Consider the following 20127-nt stretch of genomic DNA (forward strand, 5'->3'; position numbering starts at 1 on the left):
TGGTAAACATAATACCCAATAAGACAGCATTCATTTTTTTTTTGTCAAAGACAGCACCCATTTTTAAACAGTTTAAGATCCTATTTAACGGGTGTTCAAAAAAAAAGTTCCTATTTAACAATTTTAGATTCTCTTTCGTTATTTTGGTTTATTAAGATGCCCTTTAATTAGATACTAATATAATTTATGAAAAAATCCAATTTAAAGAATATCTCAATAACGAAAATACCATTTCACAATTCCAGGCATATAACGAACTACTTGTAGGTTTTCTTTGTTGTTTCTTGGTTGGTCGATAACTTCAACATTACTTTGATATTCTCTTTCTTTTTTATTTGTTCGAAATTTTTATCTTATTTCTGTTTATTAATTTCAAAGCGGGAAATTAAAGTAGGTCAGACATCATGATTATTAAGTCACTAACTTTACAAGAACTGGTAAAGACAGGATACCAACAAGAGACCGCCTTCTACGTTGGGGACTGGGAGTTGATGGAGCTTGCTTGCTCTGCAACTCGGCTCAGGAGTCCAGGGATCATATCTACTTCGCCTGTGACTATGGGTATAACCTCTGGAGGAAGATAACTGGCAGGCTGCGCTTGCTAGCTCACCCGAACTGGTCCGATACTGTTCAACAAATGAACTCCTTGCCTTCACCGACTGCTCAACGATCTCTAACTCTATTGGCATGACAATCGACGCTTTATTGGGTGTGGAATGAGAGAAACGCTAGACTACACTCCAACACCTTCCGATCCATAGAACAACTCTTCAAGGTGATTGATAGTCAACTAAGGAACAAGCTTCAGAACTTCAGAGGGGACAACCCAATCAGATCATCACAGATGATGCAAAGCTGGTTGCGAAGTACTTGATCTCCATCACTGCAACTATCCTCTTCTCCACTCGATACAATCGAGGTTCGCCAAAGCCATCGATCAGAAGATTAACAGACTCTAAACTTGGGCTTCTCTTTAATTTCTTTTGGGCTACTAGTGGGTTCTAAATGTGATTCAAACTTGGGGTTGGGCTGACTATAGTCACTGGGCTTGTAAAACGTTTTTTAGTCTTTTCTTTATTTATGAAAGCAAGTTACAAAAAAAAAAAAAAACTTTACAAGAAAATTCAGTTAAAAAGAAAACCCGTGTTGAAGTGTGATACTAAAATGCATTGAATAAAACTTTTAAGTACTAACAAATGTCCTTGCGTCGTATCATATGACTTGCTAGATCTTATTAAAACGTTATTACCACTTCCCGTCAATGTTTTTTTTCTTTTTAGTTAGCATGGCCAAATACGTCAAGGATTGAAGAGGATTAAAACATTTTCTTACTGGAGTATTGGAGTATTCACGGATATCCCACTCAATAAACAAATATCACATAGATTTGATAAAAAAAAATCACATAGATGTGTTTAATTCTAAAGTTGATTTGACTTTATCAAATCAAGCAAGTCTCGAAACAATGCATGTGATTAGGGACTCGGGAGTACAGAGCACGTGCGCTAATATAATGGTGTTTTCCACCACTCATGCGTCTTCGAAATTAATATTTGGATTCCTTATTATTTTCTTTCTTCTTAAATTCGTATGTTGGTCACATACATTATATATTGTTGAAAAGAGAATATTCAGCAGTATCTATACTATTATTTGCGAAGTAAATTCTCGCGACGGAGCTCTCACGTTAAAAGTTAGAGTGGTTAATATCGATATTACCCTTAATGAATAAAATATATAATTAAGGTAAAAATAAAAACGAAAATTACTTTATTTGATTATATAATTGATTAAATTTAGTAATAGTAAGATTTATCCAAAATCTAAAAATATTTTAAAATATAAATATAATTCCTATATGTATGTTGTGTTGCTATCTGAATTTTTTTAAAATAAAGTTGAAAACATAAAGTATATAACTAAATATAATTAAATGATATTATTAATTTTATTTAATTTAAAAGAAAATATTAAGTGACTAAAAATATATAATTAAGCTAAAAATAAAACGAAAATTAATTTATTTGATTAATAATTGATTAAAATTAATAATAGTAAGATTTATCCAAAATCTAAAAATATTTTAAAATATAAATATAATTCTTATATGTATGTTGTGTTGTTATCTGAATTTCTTTGAATATAAAGTTGAAAACATAAATATAAAGTTGAAAACATAAAGTATATAACTAAATATTAATCAAATAAAATTCTTAATTTATATAATTGAAAAGAGAATATTAAGTGACTTAAAATATATAATTAAGCTAAAATGAAAACGAAAATTATTATTTTTGATTAATAATTGATTAAAATTAATAATAGTAAGATTTATCCAAAATCTAAAAATATTTTTAAATATAAATATAATTCATATATTAATGTTGTGTTGTTATCTGAAATTTTTTAAAATGTAAAGTTGAAAACATAAAGTATATAACTAAATATTAATCAAATAAAATTCTTAGTTTTAAATAATTGAAAAAAGAATATTAAGTGACTTAAAATATATAATTAAGCTAAAAATAAAAAATAAAAAATTTATTTGATTAGTAACTGATTAAAATTAATAATAGTAAGATTTATCCAAAATCTAAAAAATGAATTTCATTAATTTGATTCTCATTATTATCTAAAAAGTTATATATTATGTGATCCAAAAAAATATTAATTTTAAATAACTGAAAAACAAGTAGTTTATATTACTATTTTCAAAACGATTTTCCTTTTCTCACGGTAAAATTTAAAGCATTTAAAATCTTCATTACCTTTAATAAATAATTAGATTAGATTTGTTAATATAAAATTGCTCACAAATTAAAAATGAATTTCATTAATTTGATTCTCATCATTATCTAAAAAATTATATATTATGTGATCCAAAATATTTTACATCAAAATATTTTAAAAATAAATATAAATACATATGTATAGTTTTATGTATATATGAATATTTTCAAAAAATTATGTAATAAAAATATCTTATTAAAATAAGAAAACTTTATTTTATATAAAACTAATATTTAACTAATTATTAAATATATAAAAAGCATGAAAATAATTTATTTTAATGGTTCTCGAATTGATAATATATTTATTTAGTAATTTAGAAAATTATTAAGCCCGCAAATGCGGGCAAAACACCTAGTTTAAATATTATTTCTCATAATCACAAAATCTTATTCCTCCTGACGAGTTCAAACACAACAACAAAAAAACCCAGTAATAACATTTTTAGTTTTAAATTTCCAACATAAACATCCTTTTATTTAATTATTCGAAATGAAAAAAGCATCGTCAATACTACTACTAGGGCATGAAAATAAATTATTAGTAGTGCAAATGAAAATTCGCAAATTAAAAAATTTTTTAAAAAAACACTAAACCGGACAAACCAAACATTATAAAATGCGGTTGATTACTTAACCGAGGATGGTGGTTTCGGCGATCATGGAAGTGACGACATAAGGATCCATGTTAGAAGCCGGCCTACGATCCTCGAAGTAACCTTTGCCTTCTTTCTCAGTGTCTCGTCCCACTCTCACCGAAGCTCCACGGTTCGCCACTCCCCATGAGAACGTGTTGATATCTGCCGTCTCGTGCTTCCCAGTGAGACGACGCTCGTTGCCTTCACCGTACGCAGCAATGTGCTGCTTGTGCTTCACCTGCAGCTTCTCTATCGCTTTCTTTATAACCGCTAACCCTCCATCGTTCCTCATCGTCTTCGTGCTGTAGTTGCAGTGCGCTCCAGCTCCGTTCCAATCACCCTGAACATCCATGCAAACAATACGTTACAAAAACATTAACACATGAAAATAAATAAATAAAATAAATAAAATCAAACAATAACACATTAAGAGACACTAACCGGGACTGGTTTTGGGTCAAAGCTGACGTTTACACCAGAGATCTCAGTGATCCTCTGTAAAAATAGAGAAGATGGATGAGCCATTTGGTAAAGTTTTAGTTAAGCTTGTAATGGGTACAGAACTGGTTAAAGTAGATTAGTACCTCCAGAAGGAATCTAGCGATCCAGACTTGATCACCAGCACTAATACCCTCAACAGGACCGACTTGGAACTCCCATTGGCCAGGCATGACTTCTCCATTGACACCAGAGATGCTAATACCTGCGTAAAGACAGGCTTTGTAGTGTGCATCCACGATGTCACGACCAATGGCTTTGTCAGCTCCCACGCCGCAGTAGTATGGTCCTTGTGGGCCAGGGAAGCCACCAACAGGCCAACCAATAGGCCAGTTCACATCCTTTTGCATCAGTGTGTATTCTTGCTCAATTCCATACCTTTTTTTTGAGTCACATGGAGAGAAAGAGTATTAGTATATGATTAACTGATAAGACCAAGAAGAGGAGGAGGAGGAGAGTACCAAGGCTCCTCAGAGGCAACTTTTGAGTCGCTGAAGATCTTAGCAGCGTTGTGCCTCTTGTTGGTTGGAATTGGGTTACCGGCCGGCGTGTAAGCGTCACACATCACCAGAATGTTGTTGCCTCTCCTAAACGGATCACGGAATATAGCCTGAGGGCTATATAAATTGAAACAAAACAGGATTAAAATTAAAGACAAGATATGTTTATTTATTTATTTCATATTAAATGCTGTATATAGACATGATGGAAGAACATACTATAGAATGACTTCACTGTCATCTCCGGAGGCCTGATCGGTGCTTGATCCGTCGTAGTTCCACTTGGGAAGCTTTGATGGATCGGTCACTGGTCCTGGTAGTGTCTATGCAAACCAGAATAAATCGTATAGATCAACCATACAAGAAACAGAGTAAAAAACAGAGTAAGAAAACAGAGGATAGATAAACAGAGTATTGATTTACCCTGGCTTTGCTTCTAATGTCCATTCCAGATCCACCGATCCTGTTCATTCACAATTCACACGAGAAACATCACAAACCAAGAAGACGACAAATAAAAGAAAAAGAAGAGACAAGTTTATGTTGTTGTTGCACACGTCAATCTCATCGCCGCATGACAGCGTTAACCGAGTGAAACGAATCATATTCAAACCAAAATTCGCAAAACCAACATAAGAGATCGATAGCAAAAAAAAATAACGTAAAAAGCAAAGCGTTCTGACCGTAGCAATTGTAAGAACAGAGATAATGAGAGTTGTCGTGAAAGGGAGATCAAACCATATGTATTCGGCGATGATTTGCTTGGTTGTGTCGGAGAGGTTGAGGTTGACGAGATCTGAGAGCAGAGACATGGCTGCGTAGGAGAAACAAAAGTTACTAATCAATCAGCGTTGTTTAGGGAAGAGTCGATCATTAAAACTTCTCTGAGTGTTTATAGAGCTATTTCTGTTTATTTATTTATTTATTTATGATTGTTTTCAGATATTTACGGTGGTCAATACATGATTCTAGTAAATTGGTGATTTATTCATTGTTGCGTAGCAATGTTTATCTTTTAAATAATTAATTAGTACTATTATATTGTTTCAGTTAAGATTCTTCTCTTGTTTAGATACAGATTATGATAACAATATTTTAATATATGTAAATCTATGATTAAATAGTATAACTAGAATTGTTGATGAACATGCAAACTAGTTAGGTAACTAACCGAGTTCCCTTGTATTAATAGCTATTTTTGTCTTTTACGTACATAATAGCTAAGTTATATTCAATCATCTTGTATTTTGAATCATTGATCTTTTTCCAAATAGATTTAATCCAATGGTATTTTGTGAATGTATTTATTTTTTTTCCTTTGGTATGGAAGGGAGAAAAACAAGAAGCTCAAACATAAAACTGATTACCAATTTACCATACTGAATCAATTTGAAAACTCGGTACTCAAAATCGCAAAAATAATATTTAGCCCATATGCGAATGAAGATGTTTTCTTTAATGCTTCTTTGATTCCAAAATTCATAAATTGTTGTTTACGAATGTATTAGACGATTATATTATGTGTTGAACATAGTATTTCCAGCCAATAGCCTTATTAACTTTTGCAATGCCTTTTTTTTTTTTTTTTTTTGAAACTCTAACTTTTGCAATGCCTATTTTTATATATTTGTGATTTTAAGTCTCCTTTTTTCTATTCTTCTACAACTATTTGTGTCACAATAGACATTCAACATACTAATTTTTACTGTGCTTCTGACTTTGTAATATAACTAAATTCAATATTCATTGACCCACAAACCAAGAGTGGACAAGCTTAAGAAATACATGAAGCTTATAATAAAGAGAAACTAAAAGATCAGTATTGTTTTGATAAAAAAGACTAATCCATCTTAAATTGTGGTCCAAGTAGAAATTTCTTTTTAGAAAAATATTATAATCTTTAAAAAAAAATTAAACACAACTCAAAACTTATTGAATCCAAACAAGAATTCAAGAAGTACATGTAAATATTTTTTCTCGTTCATTTAAAGAGGTAGAAAGCTCATGTTTAGCAGAATCTTAAAGCTTAGAATCGTTTATAGAACAAAAGTTTAACGTTATTAGGTTTTATTGATTAACTAGATAATTTAAAGTGTTAAAATTCGTCCAGACATGTTACCGACCAAATTCACTTTTTAAAGCAATTTCATTACTATGGGTTCAAATTTAAGCCATCTCGTAAGAACAAAGAAATGTGGCAGTGGATACATTATACAAATGAATGAATGATACACAATGTTAAGAAAATAAGATATACATTTGTTTTTTTTTCTTTGCAAGTGACATTTAAGAAGTTGTGAATGAAGTTGTAAACTTTTATTGAATATCTGATTCCATCACTTGATCAAGCTACTGAACTTAGTTAGAAACCATACTCTCAGTCTCCTTAACGAATCCATCTCCAGTCCAATCTTTATCAGATTTCAAACCTCTCCTCTCGGCTTTTCTCTGCTCAATAGCTTCTTTCTGTCTCCTTACTAAGTCTGTGTGTGTTGTAAAGTACTGAAGCGAATGCCTAATACCAACAACAAACATGAGACAAGCAAGCAAGGATAAATATTAAAAATAAAAAAGCTATGAAAAAAGCGTTGCTCATACCCTCTGAAGTCTTCTATCGTCGAGAAGTTATGCTGTTTCATAAAATCTTGAAGCTCGGCGCATAGAGTTTTCACATGACCATAGCCATGCACCATCACACCTGTGCATACCTACCATACCAACCAAAAGCAACTATTGAGTCTCTTAGGGTCTAAAGTGAGGGGCAGTGTTGAGTTTAGCCACCTGTACAGTATTTGATCCAAGGAGAATGAACTCAGCTGCATCATAGCCAGTTTCAACTCCTCCAATACCAGAAAGCGAACAGTCTTTGTTCTCACCGAACTCGGACTTCATCATTTTGGCAATATTCATAACTTTCGCAAGCGCAATAGGACGAACAGCCTTATAAGAGTAGCCTCCTGGAGTTGAGTAACTGCAAAAAAAGTAACAAACATCAACAAGACGCCATTACAAGAGATTGCTAAAACGTTGACATTAGAAAGACTAAGCTAACCCTTCAACGCATGGCTCAGGATGCAACGTCTTGAGATCAATTCCCATTACACTCATGATTGTGTTGATGGCTGAGATTCCTTCACATCCTGATTTTAGAGATACCCTGGCCGGCTAAAAGAAAAACGGACATGGTTTAAAACACACAACTTAAACAAGTGTAGTGACTGAACAAAAGACAAAACAAACCTCTGTTATGTCAGTAATATTAGGAGTCATCTTAGCCCACACAGGAACTGTAGCTTTAGCATTAATCCATCCGCAAACCTCTTCAAGAAGCGCGCAGTCTTGTCCAACAGCAGCTCCCATTCTACGCTCTGGCATACCATGAGGACACGAGAAGTTGATCTCTAAAGCATCCTATACAAACAAACACAATCACTCTCAATTAAGAATCTACGAGTTTTAAAAGAATGTGTGTGTTTGTGGGGATACTCACAACACCGGTTTGCTCGACGCGGTCGATGAGCTCTTCCCAGCCGGTTTTGCTGTATTCCTCCATGATGGAAGCGATGAGGATCCGGTCAGGGTACTCTTGTTTCAGCTGCTTGAACTCTTTGAGCATGGTTTCGAGAGGTCGGTCACTGATGAGTTCTATGTTCTGCCACCCGATCACATCTGTTTTTGCTGATCCGGTACGTAGCCTGGCGTATCTAGGTGTCACGTTGATGACTTTGGATGCGTCTAGTGAAACCTAAACCAATACAAATCACATATTCAATCAACATCATCATAATCATACACAAACCTAAATACTCTGTTCTTGGTTCAAGAAAAAGTCAACGCAGAAACAGAATGGAGAAAAAGTCAACGATAAACAGAATGGAGAAAAAGTCAACGCAGAAACAGATTCGAGAAAAAAAGGTCAAATGAATTTATTGGAGGTTACGGTTTTAGCGATGACGCCACCCCAGCCTTCGTCGAAGGCTCTCTTCATGACGGTGTAGTTGGTACCGGGTGGACCCGACCCGATCACGAAAGGATTCGGCATTTTGAGGCCATTTACGGTGACACTGAGATCAGGCTCAGAGGAAGAGGAAGATGAAGAGATCTTGAGTCCAACTCTGTTCGGAGGTAGAACGTTCCGGCGGCGAGAGGAGGAGTGATCGAAGTCGGGTGATAAGGTGGTTTTAGAAGAGAGTCCAGAGAAGCGAGTCAAGGCGAAACTCATGGATGCAATTGGTTGATAGAATTAATGTGGAAACTGTATAGATTTTTATCCGAGGAACAGAGTGTTGGTAGAGGTAGAAGATAAGACGTTTGAGAAAGCGTAGGATTTCGAAATTGATCAGATAGGAGTTAAGAAGACAAGAGAAGGAGTGTGTTGTAATAATTGGTTGGTTTCCAACTTCTCTCGGGTGCCATGTGGAGAAATAATTGAAATTTACAACAAGAGAGTTCCTAATTACTTAATTAATTAATTAGTGACCCAAATAATAATAGACTCTCATCTTCTATAAGATAGAGAATCCATATTAATCTTAAGTTCTAATCATTTGTATTTAACAGTTCATTTTCTGTATCTTATCTCTCCCATTTTTTCTGATCTGTCACCGATTCGTGAAGGGTCAACCGTGTGGATAAACTAATGATAGAAGATTGAACTTATACGCCAAATACTAAAGATTCGTGTAAGATGTACGTAACCGAATCCACCGTTAGGCTAAGGTTGCGTCTTAAGAGATATGAGTTTATGGGCCCATATTGTATATATAATGGACTGTTAAGCCTAATGGCTCATACTTCCCACAGTCTCCGGTAGGCCTATCAGTCTCGCTCTCAGATTTTGGTGAGCAATCCTCATCTTATCACAGCGGCTGTTCAAACAGCAGCTTGATCAGCTCCAAACTGATCGAGACTCTGAGTGACAGAACAAAGATTCATCGTATTTACCTGGAACTGACATCGTTCTCTATAGGTTTTGCTACAATCTTATGAACACAAGTAAATACAGTTATGCACAGAGACACGGGCCTGAAGTTAACATTGTATTTGAGTTTGCTCTGTTTAGGAAAATATTTATTTTTACTTCTTAAAAAACGTTGCACATGATGTACAAAAGCAGTTTTCTTTGAATAAATTTAACATTATATTAAAAAAAATTACTTGATCAAGATGTGAAGGAGTCTTGATGTGAGCTTTTACTTGTGTATGTTAGTGTTTGTTTCGACTAATTCAGTGACTAGCAGTTTGGTTTGGTCCACTAGTTAGTGTTTGAAGCTTCCATATACTTTGGAGTTCGATTATGAATGAGAATATTTTTATGTTCTCATAGGAGAATCCCAGAATTGAAGTTAGTACTAAGGGAAGGTAACGAACAGATAAAGATCAGTTTTGGTGGAATGAAGAGGCTTGTCTTGTCTTGGAGGCTGTGACTTTCGGTTCGTTTCTCTGGGATGTTGAGATGAGAGCCATGTAGATGCAAGGTAACACTTTGTACTAAACTAGAAAATGATTATGTATGCAAATGAGTCAAGACAATAACATTAAGAAGAAAATCATTAAGACAATCATTACATTACATTTAAATAATGTTTTATTGGGATAAGCTATAGCTAAATGATGCTAAACTAAGCAGGAAGCCTACCTAGCCTGCAATAGGACTTGAAAGATATGTTACAAAAATTACAAGGAAACAAAAAATTATTTATACTTCTGATCAAACAGAGGAATGAAGAAGCTCCTTAGAAGTAACCCACTTGTGCAAAACCTCACCAAACACATTGTAGAAGACTATCTCTGCATCCGAGTGAGTGAATCTAGCAGACATGAACCCTTGACCATCATAATAAAATCTCACAGACTTAGGATTGTTAGTGGTCGGGTCAACATCACCTCTCCAAGCCTTGGAACCAGCACCGCTCGTCAAAAACTGAATAGGACTATCTTCATCGCTAATATGTTCGAGACAATGGTCGTGTCCATTCATGTAAAGATCAACACCGTTCTCTTTCATAATCGGCAAAAGCTCTTCAACTAGCTCAACAGTGTTTCCATGATGGCCAATGCTTCTCATCGCGTGATGACCAACCACAATCTTCCACGTCGCTTTGGATCTCTTCAAAGAAGCTTCGACATCACGTAGGAGATGCTTAACGTAAGAGTTGCGAGAGGGGACCGCACGCCAGTCGTACGTGTGACCATCTTCTTCTGTGTAGTATTCTTTCACGAAAGGAGTCGTGTCAACGAAGAAGAGCTCGACCAACTCTGCGTCGACGATAAAAGAGCGGAGACAGGTCCAACGGCTGTCGATTTCTCTGAGGACAGAGCTTAGCTGAGCTTCTGCGTCACCTCTGTAGTCATGGTTCCCTAAGACTGCATCATTTGTGTATATCAGTAAGAGAGTGATTACAAAATACATAAACTCATCAAAAAACAGAGTAGAAGTTTTGGATTATTACCACTGTACCACTGTTTCTGGAGACTTGGAGCAGTGTAGATGTTAGAGAAAGACTCTTTGAAGTTAGGATCGTGTTCGCTAAACAATCCATTGTCGTAGAAGTTATCTCCCGTGGACACCACGAAATCTAATCCTATCTTTTCTCCAACCCTTCCCATCTGTATTAATTAATTAACTATTTAAAAATGTAAATTAAAAAGACAAATGTTTTTTTAAGACAAAAGTTTTTTTTTAAGACAGTTATTATGTACGAGAGAATAATAACAAGACTTTTCAATTATGGTATATTATTTAGAATATTCCAAACCTGGTAGGCCACAACAGACTGGTTGTAGTCGCCACGGCGACCCCAATCGCCGATGGTTATAAAGCTAACGGAACCGTCGCTCTTCGTCGGCTCGATGAATCTGTGAAGCTCACCGTTCGTCATGCAGACACATAATAGAAAATACAGGCTCGCTGCTGTAGCGGATATTAACGTTTGATGAGAATCCATACGTAAGGCTAACAATAATATATATGGTAAAATATGATATCTAAGACTTTGAGTGGCTTGGAGGAAGAGAATCTGTTATCTCTTTCTCTATGAATGTATATACTGAGAAATAGAGAGGATGAATGTTGGATGGTTAAAGGATGATGATGAGGAAGGAGGGAGAAGAAGAAGATGCTTTTTAAACATAAAAAAATGATTAAAGGTAGAGAAAAAGAAGGTGTGGTAAGAGATGCTGAAGGATATTCCAACCAGTAGCCGCATCTTTTTTTTTTATTCCTTTCATCCTCTGCTCTTCAATTTTCAGACCCACCTCTCATTTTCTGTCTGAATCTCAGAGAATTGGTTTTGTTTGTGGAAGATTTCAAATTCTAAAAAATTATATATACAAAACCCTATGTTTAGGTTTTGAGTTTTTAGTAAAAATGAATAATGAAGTTGTGGTTTAAAGTTTACGGTAAAACTAATAAAAAGTATTACACGGCGATCTATAGGAAATGTTCTTTTTTGGCTCGGTACAATTGTCTAATTTTGATTAATCATCTATAAGAAGGTCGGTAACTAGTGGAAACGTTACGTGCCCAATCATATGATGGGTTGGTTCTTTTAATGTTTTGGAAAAGATTGAGTCACGAGGTAGCATTGCTAGTGGACCACATACTCACTCTCAGACAAGTTTTAACAGCGGACAATGCTGCTACAACCTACCATATGACGACACTATTGTCACTGTTCCACTTCCAGTACCGTTTTTTAATTATTCTGTTAAAGCTAAGGTTTAAATCTATTGTTTACTCGAGGTTAGAATGTGTCATAAAAATGGAAATCCCAATGATCCGTTACGGTTGTTTCGGTCCATCTCTTTAGACAAAACCAGTTTGTAGCTAAGCTTCCAAATACTATAAACAAATTGATTCGACAGTTTGATCCTGGCAAATAGGTCTATCAAACCGGACGGGACCATCAACCCCTAGAAACCTAACCAGGTTTGGCTCTCGCAAGGCTATCCCAAAGCAAATGCACATATAATTGCAACTAATATGTAAACGTCAATTTTCCGGACACGAAAATAGAAATAAAACATGCTGTTTCTCGAAAAGTAAATCAAAGTTGCAAGATCAAACACAAATAAGGTCTGTGCAAAGATTCATCGAGGGAAATCGTGGTCTACTAACAAGCCGAGGTGATATAATAACAGAAGAGGGAGACTACTACTCTGCCTTGCATCTCTTCTCTAGTTCCTCCAAATGCTCAAGGTCTTTGTTGTACTTGCAGATGCGATGAATACACCTGTCATGATGAGAGAATATAAAGTCAATTCAATTACGTAAGTGTGGAGTGTGAGGTGTTTGATTAGTTGATGATGTACCAGTAGAGAAGGATCCCCGCCGCACACAGAACCACATTCCTCTGAGCCTTGTAGATCTGCCACACAAGTAAAACTTGTAACTTTACTGAACCGAGACATTTTAGGGAATGACAAACAGAAGCCGCAAATAACAGATTGAATACCACTAAGGTTCGGTTCAAGAACAGAGAAGAGTGGTTATCTCGCATCAACGATCAACCACCAACATATCCACAAGAACAGGGCACACAAACAGTATTGGCACCAGTTCTATTCTGATAAATCTATCAAAGAAAGTACATCCCTGATGGTTCTACTAAAATAAGATTCCACAGCTATGTTATACAGTATAAGCTAGCTCATTAGAGACGAATACTAAACCACATGAACTACTAAAATCCCTGGGAGTCTGTGACAAAATACACAATCGATTGAAGCTACTGAAGAACTCAACATCTAGTTTCATTCAACTAACTTAAGCAATAAACTCGATCCTCGAATGATTTTATCATCTTCAGCAATGAAAAAATAAGTACGAACAAACATATCAAGAAGTATCAAATGTGAGGAAACGGATCTTAAGCTTACGGATTTCTCGTAGCGATCACGCTCTGTAGCAGTGCAAACCTCAGATGAGCACTCTAGTCTATGCTCATTCTTCCAATAAATATCTGAAAACACGCATGAGAGCCAAATCAATTCATTTAATACCAAAATCAATTCCGGCTCGAAACCCTAACTATAAAGACCATATCGAATCACGAATAAAACGATCAACGACAGATAGAGAGAGAGAAGCGGTTACCGAGGAGTTGAAACCCGGCGAAGGCGACGATGGAGGCGGCAGGCTGGAGTATGAGGGAGACGAGTGACACGACGCGTTTCTTCAGAAGCATAGGGTAAGGGAGAGTCAATATGACGGCGATCGCGACCTCCGCTGCAACCACATACGTCAGGATCAGCCATTGCAATGCCATCTTCTTCTTCTAGATCTCTCTTTCGCTTTCTTTCTTTCTTTCTTTCGGTCCTCTTCTTTTATGATCTGGATTCTGCGCGCTACCGACACGTATTTACGCAGAAAGCGAGTGCCGGCTTGTCCTTTTGACTTTCTTTTTTTCCTTTCTTTTAATTAATGGGCCTTTTACGGCCTATTAACCCACAAATGGATCTCCTGGTCATTCGATCCCAATCGGATTTCGGTTTTGTCCAATCAAGTTTTGATTTTTAGGATTTATCAAAATCAGCCCTATTTAGATTATATGAAAATTCGGTTCAAGTTTTATCAGATTGGGATCGGGATTAATAAATCTTTAAAAACTGGTACAATCCGATGTATTTTCGAGTTTGGGTATCAATCGATTATTCGGTTTAAAAGTACTAGATTTATATCTATTTTATAACTAAAAAAATAAGTAAAATCGGTTCTTCGATTTTAAAATGCTAGATTTGTATTTATTTTGTAACCAAAACATAAGTAAAATCAATTCAAAAGTAAGAAAGGAACATCACCATGATCAATCAAAATCGAAAAAAATATATTTATTGATAGAAATGAAACCAAATAAATGGAAGCATTAAACGAAAATCAATTTCTCATGAACTGAGAAACATTGTTCAATGAAAACAAAACCAAATCTAAAAACTTCAAGTTTCAGCCGCCATTTTCAACCATCAACTTTCATGTAATAGAACTACTAACCTTCATGTAATAGATAACTATTTTAGATATTCAATATATCTTAGTGTATTTTAGATACATCTTAAGAATTGAGATCCTATGTTTGGTACAATATTTCGAGATTTTGAATGTTTTGGATTCTATCAGATATCCATTTATATCCGGATTTGATTCGGATAATATCCATAACCCAAAATACCATAAAACAAAATCCATTTGATATTTTTTGGATCGGGTTTGGTTTATTTGTCCAGCCTTAAATTTAATGTCAGATTGGGTTATATGATTCGGTTTGGTTTCTGTTTGTCAAAAATGTCGTAGAATATTAAGTCCACATTATATACGCAAGTACTCAAAAATAATTATCTACTCTATTAAAAAAAGAGAACTATTGTTATTTTTTGCCTAAAAACTACGGTAGAATATTACTTATGAGGGTAAATCTGTTTTACAGACGGGACAGTATATTGAAAAAAATACATTACAAACATTTTATATTTGAATGAACAGTGGAAAGTATATATGTACTTTTAGTTATAAATGTAATTTCACTGTTTTCTTTTGTTATTTTGTTAGGTGTCACAAATTTATGTTGATTATTGATTATGACTGTATTTAGAATAAAATTCTTTAGAACCGAAGTTGGTTAGATTCTATACACTAATAAATATAGATTATATTCATTTTGTATGTTTATTTTTGAATTATTATTGGTATTTTGAAAAAGGAAAACCAGCACTTTTAATGAAATTGGGTGATTAAAATGATGCTGAGACCTACAAACCATAGATTTAGAATACTAGATGATGGTCTGCATATTTGTGTGGATTAATTATTCAATTAATTAAAATTTTAACATAATTTTTAGTTTTAATATAAATTATTTAATTAGTTTTGAATATTAAATTAATAAGACGATAGACTTTACCTTTTTTTATTACAATACAACATAAATAATGGTTTGGTACTAGCAAATTTTTTTTCCAAACACCTTGTACACTAAGTTTAGCCCTAAAACCCTAATCCAAATACGGTCATAAATTTATCTGGTGTGCATAGCTATAGCTATAGCTATAAATATATATAGATCCGAAAAGGAAAGAGGCTGGTTTCGATTACTGAAACAATAGCTGCGACGATGATATCGGAACTTCCAAGGGACATGGCGGAGGAGGTGCTCTCTAAGCTTCCGATGACATCGCTGCGAGGAGTGAGATTCACCTGCAAAAAGTGGAACACTATATCAAAAGATAGGAGTTTTACAAAGAAGTACAGAGGTGAAGCAGCAAAGAGGAAGGAGTTTCAGGTGGTGATGATGCTCGACTACAAGGTTTACTTGATGAGTGTCAATCCCGTCGATCCATCTCCATCTATAGAGCCTATTGGTAAACTTGTTAGCCTAGACGACGCTGCTCATGACGGAGTCAAAATACTTGAAATCTTTCACTGCCATGGTTTGTTGTTATGCGTCACCAAAGAATATAGGCTTGTTGTTTGGAACCCTTTTAATGGACAAACAAGGTGGATCAAACCCAGAGATTTTTACAGTAGATATGACAGGTATGCTTTCGGATACGAGAAGAAGACCAAGTTCTCGCGGCGTAGCCACAAAGTCCTGAGATTTGTGAACAGTTACTACCGGAGAGTAAATCGCCAAGTATTGGAGTTTGAAATCTTCAGTTTAAACTCTAACTCTTGGAAGCTTGTTGTTGTCAATCCAGACTGGCATATACAGTATTTTCACGGTGGCTTGTCTATCAAGGGAAATACTTACTGGTTTGCCGAAGAGAAGCTTGCGCCACAAGAAACAACAGAAAGGCGCTTTTTACTAGGTTTCAACTTTACAACAGAGAGTTTTGGACCGCTTCTGCCTCTGCCTTTTTGCGGTCCCTACGGAGATAAAATGTCTCTGTCTAGCGTTAGAGAAGAGCAGATTGCTGTCTTGTTACAGAAATCTGACGCACCAGCATGCACGTTGAACATATGGATTAGTAGCAAGGTTGGACCCAGTGGAGTGTCGTGGAACAAGTTGTTCTTAGCGGTTGAGATGAACCCATTCACCAATTTTCAGTTTGTGAATTACTCGTCAAGTTTCTTCGTTGACGTGAAGAAGAAGATGGTCGTGTTTATTGATATGAACCTAGGTACTCGTAACATGGCTTACATCATTGGCGAAAATAGATATTTCAAAACAGTGGATCTCGAAGGTCTTGCAAAAGTAGATGGTTGGCCAACTGTGTGCTCTTATGTTCCAAGCTCGGTGAGAATCAATCAAGCTGCGCCACCAGGAAAACAGAAGAACACACCACCCTAATCTAGTGACTTGTTATTGTCGTGCTTACTTCATGTTTTCTTTTGTCATTTTTTTTTTGACTATTAATTTGTATCTCTTCCCACATTTCTCTGAAACACTCAAATACATCTTAATTAGGTTGTCTTTGCCTCTAAAAGTGATGACGTCTAGAGTTTGTTCCTTGAAGCTTTCTTTAGCATTGTATATTCCCTGAAAAAAGAAAGGAGTATCTATGCTCTCTGGACTCTTTTTTCTTCCCAACAAATTGTATTTTTATCGTCTCTTCTTTGCATAAAATCCATTTTGTTTCATTGTTGTGGTTCATAGCTTGACTTGTAATGTCCATTTCGGCATGGAGAACCTGGTGCTGCTGTGGTTGACGTTCAACCTGTGGATGTGGTGGTTTCACATGTTCTAATCAGCAGAGCCATGGGAGGGACAAGCAGATCGGAATAATGTAACTCATGAAGTTATTTAAACTATATAATCTGGGTCATGCGTTTGGCTTTCAATGAGAGAGATATTTACCCATTCTCTTGTGAAAACAAATACAATCCCCTCTGCAAGACAGCATATGCGGAGCTAAAAACTAATGCTGAATCCGAAGTCACTTCCAAACACTGTGAGCTAATGCTTTTGACAGCGAGCTGCTTATACTTTTCTTTTGACACTGAAGAGATGTATATTTTCAGTAGTAATGTGTCTTTGCTTTTTGATAAGAACAGAATTGGAATATTGGTGAGAGAGGCTCGTTGTAGCAACTATTGGCTTAGTGTATGATGTTTAAAGATTTTTCAGACTCTGTGAGGGCTCTCCCTTTATGCAACATTTGTTTGGTTGTGCGTAATACTGTGACATTTTATATAAGCTTCCGGAGAGACTCCGAGACTATTGGTGGTTTCTTTGAAAATGAAAATGCTTCTTCATCTTATATTTGAGGAACCTTTTATTAGTTTATTTTCCGTATAGCTTCTTAGACTCATCATGCTTATCTCTTGTGCAGCATATTTGAAAGTGCCGTGCATTGTGTGTTGTATACTATCATTGTCAAAGTATACACACTCACAAGGATCTGTAGATTTTCATAAGATCGATTCTACTACACCAGTTCTTGTTTTACTACTGTGATGTAGTTCTCTCTGACAATAATAGTATACAACACACAATTCAAGGGGAAGAGAGAGTCAAGGGGGCGGCTAGTGAAAAGAGGGAGTTAGTTCTTAAATTGGTAAATATAGTTTTTGCTTTCTTTATTTATCTGTAAAATAAAACTTCTAACATTTATTCTTCTCTTCTGTTCAACAATTTGAGCACAAGTTAAAAGATAATGGCACTCGCCACAAACTCGGAGTCAGAGGAGCATTTACATTCCACTTTCGCTTCCAGATATGTCCGTGCTGTTATTCCCAGGTTTTCTCTCTCTCTGTCCTTATGCTCGACTCTTTCCTCATCTTTAGTGTTTTTTTTTTATGATTGCACTATTTTTTTTGCATATCTTGAAATAGGTTCAAGATGCCTGAAAATTCCATGCCCAAGGACGCTGCTTACCAAGTAATCAATGATGAGTTGATGCTTGATGGCAACCCTAGGCTTAACCTAGCTTCCTTTGTAACCACTTGGATGGAACCTGAGTGTGACAAACTCATGATGGAAGCTGTGAACAAGAACTATGTTGACATGGATGAATATCCTGTCACCACCGAGCTCCAGGTTCCTCTTTTTTTTGGTCTCTCACCATCTGTTTTTTCTTTCATTATAAGTAATACATATTGATCTCTCTCCTCTTCAGAACCGGTGTGTCAATATGATAGCCAACTTGTTCCATGCACCCGTTGGAGAAGACGAGGCTGCTATTGGATGCGGAACTGTTGGTTCATCAGAGGCTATAATGCTTGCCGGTTTAGCTTTCAAAAGAAAATGGCAACAGAGGAGAAGAGCTCAGGGTCTGCCTACTGATAATCCTAACATTGTAACTGGCGCCAATGTTCAGGTCTATATATATATATATATATATAACCTTACTTCTCATCCGCTAGTACATTTTATGTAACTAGTGTATCATCCGGGTAGGTGTGCTGGGAGAAATTTGCAAGGTACTTTGAGGTAGAGCTCAAAGAGGTGAAACTAAGTGAAGGCTATTACGTCCTGGACCCAACTAAAGCTGTAGAGATGGTGGATGAGAATACAATCTGCGTTGCAGCTATTCTAGGATCCACACTTACAGGAGAATTTGAGGATGTGAAGACACTAAACGATCTCTTAGCAGAGAAAAACGCAGAGACTGGTTGGGATGTTGCTATTCACGTTGATGCAGCCAGTGGAGGATTCATTGCTCCTTTCCTCTACCCTGATCTCGAATGGGACTTTAGGCTTCCATGGGTGAAGAGTATCAACGTCAGTGGTCATAAGTATGGACTTGTCTATGCAGGAGTTGGTTGGATTGTCTGGAGAACCAAAGATGATTTGCCTGAGGACCTTGTCTTTCACATCAACTACTTAGGAGCTGATCAACCCACTTTCACTCTTAATTTTTCTAAAGGTTTTGTATAACCCACTAATTTTTTTTAATACTGGTTAATTATGCTATTACAAACTATGAAAAATTCTAACTTCTAGCTTATCCAATAATTTCATCATCGCATTTCCTCTAATAAAAACTCGGTTTCTTTTCAGGGTCAAGCCAAATCATTGCTCAGTACTATCAGTTTATCCGCCTAGGATTTGAGGTACTTGTTACTCTTATATTATATATATATTTTTACAGTTTCATCCTATTCTAATAAACTATATAATCATAAAAGGGATACAAGAACATAATGGAAAACTGCATGGACAATGCAAGGAGGCTAAGAGAAGGAATAGAGATGACAGGGAAGTTCAACATTGTGTCTAAAGATATTGGTGTGCCACTAGTTGCATTCTCTCTCAAGGACAGTAGCAAACACACAGTGTTTGAGATTGCAGAGTCTCTGAGGAAGTTTGGGTGGATCATACCAGCTTACACTATGCCTGCTGATGCACAACACATTGCTGTGCTTAGAGTTGTTATCAGGGAAGACTTTAGCCGAGGCCTTGCAGACAGACTCATCACACACATCTTACAGGTACTGAAAGAGATTGAAGGGCTTCCTAGCCGGATTGCACATATAGCAGCAGCTACAAAGGTTAGTGGTGGTGAAGAGAAGACTGCTAAGATGTCGTTGGAGGATATCGCTAAGTATTGGAAACGCCTCGTGGAGAACAAAAGAAATATTGTCTGTTAAGGGCCTAAGGCTAAGTCAGTGACCATGCTTCTTTTTTGGACCAGTCATGGTAATAAGGTTTTTAATTTAGACCATTGAACTTAAGTTTTTGTTTTTATTTCATGGCATTATAAACCATAAGAGTGATTTCTCAAGAGTCTGTTTGAGTCTTGATCAATAGTACTTGGTAGTTATAG

At 35.8% G+C, this 20127-nt stretch overlaps 6 protein-coding genes across 6 annotated transcripts; 2 read left to right on the top strand and 4 right to left on the bottom strand.

The window, feature by feature from the left end:
• Positions 1-3216: 3216 nt before the first annotated feature.
• On the bottom strand, positions 3217-5344 carry LOC108838761 (glutamine synthetase cytosolic isozyme 1-3). Its single transcript, XM_018611642.2, has 7 exons — positions 5164-5344; positions 4849-4888; positions 4645-4748; positions 4387-4542; positions 4012-4303; positions 3869-3922; positions 3217-3767 (listed from the first exon to the last, which is right to left on the bottom strand). The coding sequence occupies exons 1-7, from the start codon at positions 5235-5237 to the stop codon at positions 3423-3425; spliced, it is 1065 nt and encodes a 354-aa protein (XP_018467144.1). The 5' UTR covers positions 5238-5344; the 3' UTR covers positions 3217-3422.
• Positions 5345-6608: 1264 nt separating this feature from the next.
• LOC130494369 (dihydropyrimidine dehydrogenase (NADP(+)), chloroplastic-like) lies at positions 6609-8827 on the bottom strand. Its single transcript, XM_018584708.2, has 7 exons — positions 8366-8827; positions 7916-8170; positions 7666-7836; positions 7478-7590; positions 7207-7396; positions 7024-7133; positions 6609-6940 (listed from the first exon to the last, which is right to left on the bottom strand). Exons 1-7 carry the CDS (start codon positions 8645-8647, stop codon positions 6784-6786), a joined length of 1278 nt encoding a protein of 425 aa, XP_018440210.1. The 5' UTR covers positions 8648-8827; the 3' UTR covers positions 6609-6783.
• Positions 8828-9957: 1130 nt separating this feature from the next.
• On the bottom strand, positions 9958-11823 carry LOC130501327 (purple acid phosphatase 17-like). The gene is made up of 3 exons (XM_056996222.1): positions 11184-11823; positions 10878-11034; positions 9958-10791 (listed from the first exon to the last, which is right to left on the bottom strand). The coding sequence occupies exons 1-3, from the start codon at positions 11370-11372 to the stop codon at positions 10136-10138; spliced, it is 1002 nt and encodes a 333-aa protein (XP_056852202.1). The 5' UTR covers positions 11373-11823; the 3' UTR covers positions 9958-10135.
• A 616-nt stretch (positions 11824-12439) lies between these two features.
• LOC108812447 (uncharacterized) lies at positions 12440-13807 on the bottom strand. Its single transcript, XM_018584706.2, has 4 exons — positions 13523-13807; positions 13306-13388; positions 12739-12794; positions 12440-12659 (listed from the first exon to the last, which is right to left on the bottom strand). The coding sequence occupies exons 1-4, from the start codon at positions 13692-13694 to the stop codon at positions 12581-12583; spliced, it is 390 nt and encodes a 129-aa protein (XP_018440208.1). The 5' UTR covers positions 13695-13807; the 3' UTR covers positions 12440-12580.
• A 1637-nt stretch (positions 13808-15444) lies between these two features.
• Positions 15445-16826, top strand: LOC130501323 (F-box/kelch-repeat protein At3g16740-like). Its single transcript, XM_056996219.1, has one exon. It carries the CDS (start codon positions 15534-15536, stop codon positions 16707-16709), a length of 1176 nt encoding a protein of 391 aa, XP_056852199.1. The 5' UTR covers positions 15445-15533; the 3' UTR covers positions 16710-16826.
• A 1141-nt stretch (positions 16827-17967) lies between these two features.
• Positions 17968-20127, top strand: LOC130501324 (glutamate decarboxylase 5-like). The gene is made up of 6 exons (XM_056996220.1): positions 17968-18098; positions 18194-18398; positions 18478-18678; positions 18759-19227; positions 19362-19414; positions 19490-20127. Exons 1-6 carry the CDS (start codon positions 18016-18018, stop codon positions 19949-19951), a joined length of 1473 nt encoding a protein of 490 aa, XP_056852200.1. The 5' UTR covers positions 17968-18015; the 3' UTR covers positions 19952-20127.

Source organism: Raphanus sativus, unplaced genomic scaffold, assembly GCF_000801105.2.
Source record: "Raphanus sativus cultivar WK10039 unplaced genomic scaffold, ASM80110v3 Scaffold0164, whole genome shotgun sequence".
NCBI lineage: Eukaryota > Viridiplantae > Streptophyta > Magnoliopsida > Brassicales > Brassicaceae > Raphanus > Raphanus sativus.